Source organism: Pollachius pollachius (genome assembly GCF_949987615.1).
Source record: "Pollachius pollachius genome assembly, chromosome: 4".
Taxonomy (NCBI): domain Eukaryota; kingdom Metazoa; phylum Chordata; class Actinopteri; order Gadiformes; family Gadidae; genus Pollachius; species Pollachius pollachius.
The window spans coordinates 34,595,088-34,602,905 of NC_136937.1; the positions used below are offsets into that span (position 1 = coordinate 34,595,088).

Sequence of the window (7,818 nt, forward strand, 5' to 3'; positions counted from 1 at the left end):
ACTTCCTGAGGTGCTTGAAGAGGGCACGTCTCCCACAAAAGCTGCTGGTGAGCTTCTACAGGTCGGCCATCGAGTCAGTTCTCACATACTGCATCACCGTATGATACCCAGCTCCCCAGACTGGAGGACATCTACCAGACCCGCTGTACTCGGAGGGTCAAGGGCAGGGGTGTCAAACTCATTTTGGTTCAGGGGCCACATACAGCCCATCTGATCTCAAGTGGGCCGGACCAGTAAAATAATGGTAAAATAACCTACGTCAACTCCAAATCATTAGCTTTGTTTTTCAGTACTATGCTTTATCATTCAGCCTACATTTGTAGCCTACATAATCACGGATCACAAGGATCTATATTAGCACAACACATTTATTCACAGGCCAATGGAATTGAAATAAAATGCATTTCACATTCGTTAACAACTGGTTTATTTTTATAGAGTTGAGTGAATACATTTTTACATCTGAACACCTGAACCAACTCACCACACTAAACAAACTCAAGTAGGAGCTATGAAGAAAGCTATCATACTGCCTTGAAAATGTTAATGTGCATATATAAATAAAATAAACAAACATAAAAGTTATAGCAGTGCATGAGCTATGAGATTAGGCTACATCAGATCAAACTGTTTTGTAGGCTACTGAAGCTGAGAATGATATGCTGCACAATATTCATTGTCGTTTAACATGAAACCTGAGTAAACTTATAAGATCTGTATTCATCAGAGTGCAAACATTTCTGAAAGAGCATCACAAGAATTTGGCACAGGCCTACTTGCTGATTAACTTTTTTTTTTCTCACTGCAGTCTATTTGCTGCTGGCACCTGAAACTTGACATCTTTTAGCCTTTACAAGTGCATCAATATCAGGTTTCAAATCCTGAGTAGCAGCACATTTCGCAATGTCATTCAAGTGTGTGTTTGTTAACCTTGAGCGGTGCTTTGTTTTATTTAGGTTCATTACAGAGAACATCTGTTCACAAAGATAGGTAGTCCCAAACATGGATAAAACCTTTGCAGCCAGGGATGTTAATTTCGGGTACCCTGGCAAGAGATTATGATAAAATGTGCCCAAGCCCACTGACGCAAATTTCTCCTTCATATTGGTATCACACTGCAAGTCAATTATCTCGAGTTGGATGTCAGCTGGCATGTCAGAAGGCTTGACTGTAAATGGTGAGCGAAAAATGGCAAATTCCTTCTCTAGTTCACTGAAGACCTTAAACCTCTGCTTGATCTCCTGCAGCAATCCTGTTATCTTGTCTTTGTATTGATCCATATCAGCATTACGTCTGGTCGCACGCACAGCGGTTAGACATGGTAAATGGGCGGTGTCACGGCTAGATAGAGTGAGTTTTAACTTGCGCGTATGCTGTATGCGTTATACTGAGTTAAGATACTGTTAAGATTATTCAGGTGCTGTGTAATATCTCAGAAATTTATGCTATACAAGTCGCGGGCCTGATCAAATCATCTCGTGTTGATTTGAAACATACGGGCCGTATGTTTGACACCCCTGGTCAAGGGCATCCTTAGAGACAGCACAAACCCTGGACACTGCCTCTTCACCCTCCTGCCCTCAGGAAGACGTTACAGGACACTGAGCGCCCGCACAACAAGACTGCAAAACAGCTTCGACCGTAGAGCTGTGACACTACTGAACTCTACTGCCACACTGATACTCCCCATCTCATACACACGAGTACACCATTGCACTGACACTTAAGGACTTGGACGTTTGAAAACATTTTATTTATATATTTTTTTTATTTACATATACATTGCCGTTATTGTTGATATTGTTGTTTTTTATATAACTGTGCAACTGGAGGACTGCTCCAACAAAATTTCGTTGTCTTGTGCAATGACAATAAAGGTTATTCTATTCCACTGGATGCTGACAGGTTGAACGGTCAGCGGACTGGATGGTGAGCATTTTCAAGCGATCGTTAGCACTAGCTCCGTCAAGGCAACTCTGTCGGCAGCACCACTTGCGAAAGCGGGCAGCGGCCCTACTTGCAGGTCTTCTTTGGGGGTAAAAACACTGGTCATATACGACGCTGTTACACGTAAAGTCAAACTACACAGCGATCCAGCGAAGGTTATTTTCCTACCAGAGGTCAGGGCTCCCGACATCAAAGCTAATCTAAGGGCGCTGGCATGCCGTCAGACCACATACAGAGTTAGACTAGACGCACCGAACACAGACACTAGTTTCAACAACGTAATTCATGTCGGCACCAACAATACTCGAATGAGACCAACCAAAGTCCCAAAAAGCAACATAGTTATGCTGTGTGATTTCGCCAAGAAGATGTCAGCACTGATAAATTCTCCCCGGCCGTCTACCTGACAGGGTTAATGATAAGCTTTATAGTCGATTATAAATTGTATCCCAGAACCCCCAACAGATATTCTAGGAAGCCACATACCTTTGACCTAGGCCAAATAAAACGTGTTTTAAATGTTAAAAAGATGAACTACGTATTCATCTTGTGATTAAACCATGACATAGAGGGTAATGCAGGTAGAATAATGACTCCTACAACTAGGAGACTTGAACTCACCCAGCGTGCTACAAGGCCCGTCAAGTGGAAACGACGACTTCCCGTCCATAGGGCCGGACAGCTCAGACTCGGGCAAGCTCCCCCGGTCACTACTGCCTGACGTAATCAGACCAGCAGATTGATTCCTGACTTGTTCTGAAAGACAAATCAATGGAATTTGAATGGATACCATAATTGTGAAAAAAACATTGCGTTCTTGGTCTGCTCTGCTGCTTGCCACTCCTCATTTGAATGCCAAAATAAATTCTGGGGTATCTGTGCTGCCAAGTTCCTACAAGATACCAACCGGTGCATCCTGGGTAAAATGGGTGTGTAGAAAACACTTTTGACCATTCATTGCAAAATGCAAACTTGGGACAGTACTTGGACTGCAACAGATGACGTATCACAAAGACCCAAGAACACAAGTACAGACAAGAACGCACAAGGCCAAATGCATTTACAATCGTAAACTTTAAAATGATTGATCACAAGTGCAGGAAGGGCAAAATACTCAATAGTGACAGACAGCCAGAGGCGTTTCTATAGGTAACCACAGTGCAGGCCCATTGGGGCCCGGAGCTCGGAGGGACCCGTGTTCTAGCCCCCACGGTGAGTGGTCCCATGGCCCAGTCAGGGCAGGTGCACGTGTTGGCAGGGCCTGGTTCTGGAGCACTGGTCGGCTAAAGTACCTTAGCTAAAAAGCAATTTTTCAGCATTTGCATATGAAGTACCTAACCCGCATTCCCATCATATGCTGGTTCTTTCCAGCTTCCACCAGTTCATTTATGAGTTGAAAAGGCGAATTGATCTCAACAGTTTGGGATTCTGGGATATTCCTATGTTGACTGCCAGTAATCCAATGCTACGACTTGACTGAAGTTGGTCCACAGTTGTCATTCACTTCCCTTTCCCAAGATTATTTTATTTTATGTGAGAGAAAGACGTGACTATCGTGGTGAAAATTAGCGCTCCATCATTAGCGGCCATCAATCAGTCACTCAACCCTAACCCGTTACTGTTTTGGGGAATCCACGTGCAGAGGATAAACCATTTTGTGCTTGTCGATCACCATTTTGTGCTTTCTGGAAGGGGTCTGGAAGGAGTAATACTAAATAAAGATTTAGTATTGCCACTTTAAAAATGGGTGTGAGGGGTTAAGTTGAGGGTTACCAAACTATAAAAGGTATCCTGTCAAACTAGCAATAACACTATTGAGCCACTAAGTAAAACCCCTGCCTCTCAAAAAAGGTAAAATGTATTGCACACAAATTCAATCCCGAGTGGATGATAATGAATCACTGGATCCCAGTGAATTAAAGGACAAAGAAGCTCCCCTCTTGTTAAAACAAAGCTGGCAGAGACTGTTTCTTTAAAAAGTAGATTCATGGTAACAACTCACCCACACCAGCAGGAGAAGAGACCAGACCCAGGGTGGAGCATAAGTCATGGTCCTTCTTCTTCATACTTTCAGTCATCACGTGACTTGCTCTCTCCCCTTTACCGAGCACCATGTCGATCAGACAACGTGCCTGGTCCGCTCTGGTCGTCTTGGCCATCACAGATTCATTTTCCTCAGTGTTGAACACTTTCTGCTGCCAAAGGTCATCCAGGAGACCTTTGATAACTGGGTCTGAAACTCTCTCCACAAATTCAGAACGGACCCTTCGAAGCTCCCCTGGAAGAGAAATCAAAAGGCAATATGAAATGACAATGAGCAAACACTATAGTTGATTCATTAAACTCGTCTTTATTGGGGTAAAGATAAAACCGTTGCACCAACTTGTTAACTCACAACATAAAAAAAGTCCTTAAAACAAACAACCTTGATAGTTCATTTAAATATTGTTTCTAGTTCAGATCAATAATTCTAAAAACCCATGCCTATCATACAGCAAAATTAAACAGTTTGTCCCTTGTGCATTAAGATAAAAACAGCTTACCTTCCAGTTTATAGTAACGTGGCTTTGCGCTGATTCCATATATTTTCGAATATACTTTTGGTTTTTCCTTCACTCTCCCTTGAGGCCAAAGCCTGATTTTTTATAGGTTAGAATATCTACGACATTACGAATGACTACATTACGAATAGTGTCCAGTCTATGACGTGTGTTTCATGCGTGCAGATTAACCATCATCAACGATCTAGTGTAGAGAATAATCCTATTTCCTATCACTTTAATATGTAGAAGAGCTTTTGTCAAAACAAGATCCAGAGACAGGAGGTCTCTGGATGTGTAAAGATACCTGCTGGTATCTTTACACTTTTCTGCTTACATTGGTTTTAATCTTTTAGTTGTAGGCTGTAAGCGAACAGTAAACCCATATATTTTGGCTATATCGGAAAGTTTGGTGACATCTTTACATTATAATCCTTGTTTCAGCTTATCAATACATTGACAACTGGTCAACAACTGTATATTTTATTAATATGAAGGTTTTGGACTGATCCAACACAGGGCATGATCCAACACAGAGATTTGGATTTGTAAACTTTGCCTTAGCGCATTTCTCTCAATTAAAAATTTGTTTTTAAGACTCAATAAGTAGATTGGTGAACACAGAGCTTGCGTGTTGCTGACGGATGTCACAATCTCTGTGTTTGTCAATCTACTTATCGAGTCTTAAAAACAAAATGGCATCGACGGGTGATCTACTGATGGTATTGTGTGTATAAAATGTCCTTTTTAATAAACAATCTGTACACTTACAAAGTTCTCAATGCCTCGTTTTATATGTTAAGACCCTTATTATACTACCAAAGAAGTGTCTGGCTACTTTTAGCCTTTTAAGTGGTTTAAAATAGCGATTTAGTTTTGACCATAACCAGTGCCCCCATGGTTCCAAGTTTATAGCGTTTCAATAGAATCGGCTAAAAACAGTCAACTGAAGAAAGCGTCTATATGCAGTTTTTGTGCTCCAAATCGACCGTTTGAACTCGTTATCATACAAAACATATCCTAAATCCATTTTAGACCGGAATTACCCTTTAATCACCTATCTTTCATTGGGCTAATTTGGACGTCAAGCCTCCATTTTGTTACAGGTTCTGGGTTTCCTAGGCACATTTGCTCAACATAAGGAGATACAAATGTCTACCAGATTTCATGACTGTAGAAGAATAAAGTCAGATAATAGGTACGTCCAAAGTCTGCAGCTATGTTAATTGATATAGCTCCCCCTAAGCCCGATCTGGGTACAATTTGGAGAGGTTGCATTTTCAGTTAATTGTTTTACCGCTCCCTATACCCAATATGGATACAAATTGGAGGGGTTCATCTCGACCCATGTGCCTTTGACTAGACCCAGTTTGATGAGGATTGGTTTAAGTTAACCTTGCCTTTTGGCATTAAGTTAATTTTGGACGATTTTGAGCCTCTGGCGGCCATGTTATTTTGTCAATCAACTTCATTTTACTTGAGCAGTTGGCACTTTGGTCCCCAACAACCAATAAGTTGGTCCCACTCAAATCAAACATTCCTTCTATGAACTGTGGTGATTTTAGTCACAGGCCACGCCCATTTCGATGCCACGCCCTAATTGAAAATATGTTTACTTTACCTTGTTCAGAATTTGATTAAAAATCTATTGTATTAGACTCAAGATCATAGGAGTCCATTTTTATGTTGATATAAGCATTTAAGTCTTTACACGTTTTAAACCACACCCTTTTTAGAAGTTAATGGCTCCTGGGCACTTTAGTTTTCATTGTACAGACTTTGCTTAATGTCAGATTGAAAATATTCGTCCATAGATGATAGGTGCTAAAGGACTTTTGTCTAAGTAAAAAAAACCTAGGATCCTCAAGGAATTGACCATTTTTAACAAAGTTTGAAATAGTCATAAATCTATCCAAATAAAGTCATAGTTTCTTGAGGCACATTTGTTAACCATGAGGATATGCACGTGTTAACAAAGTTTCATTACTCTAAGTCAAAGCGGTTATGAGATATGTTTGTTCAAAGTTTGCATTTTTGGACTGTTGCTATATTGCCACTTTTGGGCCAATCAGTGTAATATTTGCTCTCTATTAATCTTGAGTCAGCCTCTACAGCTGTAGTAAGTTTCATAAAAAGCGTGTGAGCGGTTTAGGCTGTGTAAGTCAACCGTTGCAGATAATAATAATAATAATAAAAAAACTAACAATTACAATAAGTTGCCTTCGCACTTTGTGCTTGGCACCCTAATAATAAAACTCACAATTACAATATGTTGCCTTCGCACTTTGTGCTTGGCACCCTAATAATAAAATCTGCAAGCAGCATTTTACAGGTGCCGAGCTGAATCAAACCATTTAACCTGATACCCCACATAACCCTAAATATCTGGATCAAACCATTTAACCCCCAAGAGGTAAGATGTCTCCACAAGAAATTCACACAGAACAAATAAGAGTCTCATACTGCTCCTTAAAATTGGAATTCCTCCTGTGTCTTCAAAGTAAGAGTCTTACCGCCCCACAGTGTGTCGGCCAGTTCCTTCTGGTTTATCTCCAGCTCTGTTTGATGCTGCTGTACAGACTGAGCACTGGTGACCTTTGACCTCTCCTGGGGTCTGTGGAGAACACACACACACACACACACACACACACACACACACACACACACAAGATAATTCTTCTTACTAGGCAGTTTTTATTTGACAGCATTTCACTTCTTTCCAGCTTTTAAGTCCTTAATTATCTTAAGATATTATAACTTGTTACTGAGATGTTATTACTGGCTCTCAGTAACCTGATGCTTGAAACTAGAAACACAGAATGACAAATCAGTTTTGATCAACTCTGACATACCAAACTTCTTTGTCAAAGTCTGAGTCTTATTTAAGCATGTTATGTTTTCCTTCTCTTACATTAAGAACAGACAATGACCAAATGGAAGTCACTGTTTTAGCATCAATCTTGACCACAGAACATGTAGATCATGTAGACCAAACACAGTAGAGAACAAAGACAGAACCCTGTTCATATGACGGGAGTCTTTAAATGAGAACTCTGGCGATTTTTAACCCCATTAGGCAGAGATCTGCACTGGCTGCCAGAGGTACGGAATAGCTATAACGCTAACCTATGGGGGCAAGCTCTTAAGCCGCTTTTGGGGCTTCTAAATACATTCAGAAAACCATTCCAAGACCCATGTAACACGTGTTGGTCCTCGTTTAACTCAAATAGTGTGGCGAAACACTATAAAGTTAGTGTTTTTCACTCAAGTTAGTTGAGTCACTCATCTCAGATTACCCCGTTGACATATCTAGAAAGCCCTTACTAGCCGA

General features: G+C 40.8%; 1 protein-coding gene across 3 annotated transcripts in view; it reads right to left on the reverse strand.

Moving 5' to 3' along the window:
- LOC307074934 (NACHT, LRR and PYD domains-containing protein 3-like) overlaps nucleotides 1-7,818 on the reverse strand; it is a 31,820-nt gene that overhangs the window by 22,597 nt on the left and 1,405 nt on the right. For all 3 annotated transcript variants that reach the window (XM_079735355.1, XM_079735353.1, XM_079735354.1), the window contains exons 4-6: nucleotides 7,001-7,101; nucleotides 3,950-4,225; nucleotides 2,569-2,703 (exon numbers count right to left, since the gene is read on the reverse strand). In XM_079735355.1, the coding sequence (XP_079591481.1) occupies nucleotides 2,569-2,703; nucleotides 3,950-4,225; nucleotides 7,001-7,101 (512 nt within the window). The remainder of the gene's footprint in view (nucleotides 1-2,568; nucleotides 2,704-3,949; nucleotides 4,226-7,000; nucleotides 7,102-7,818) is intronic.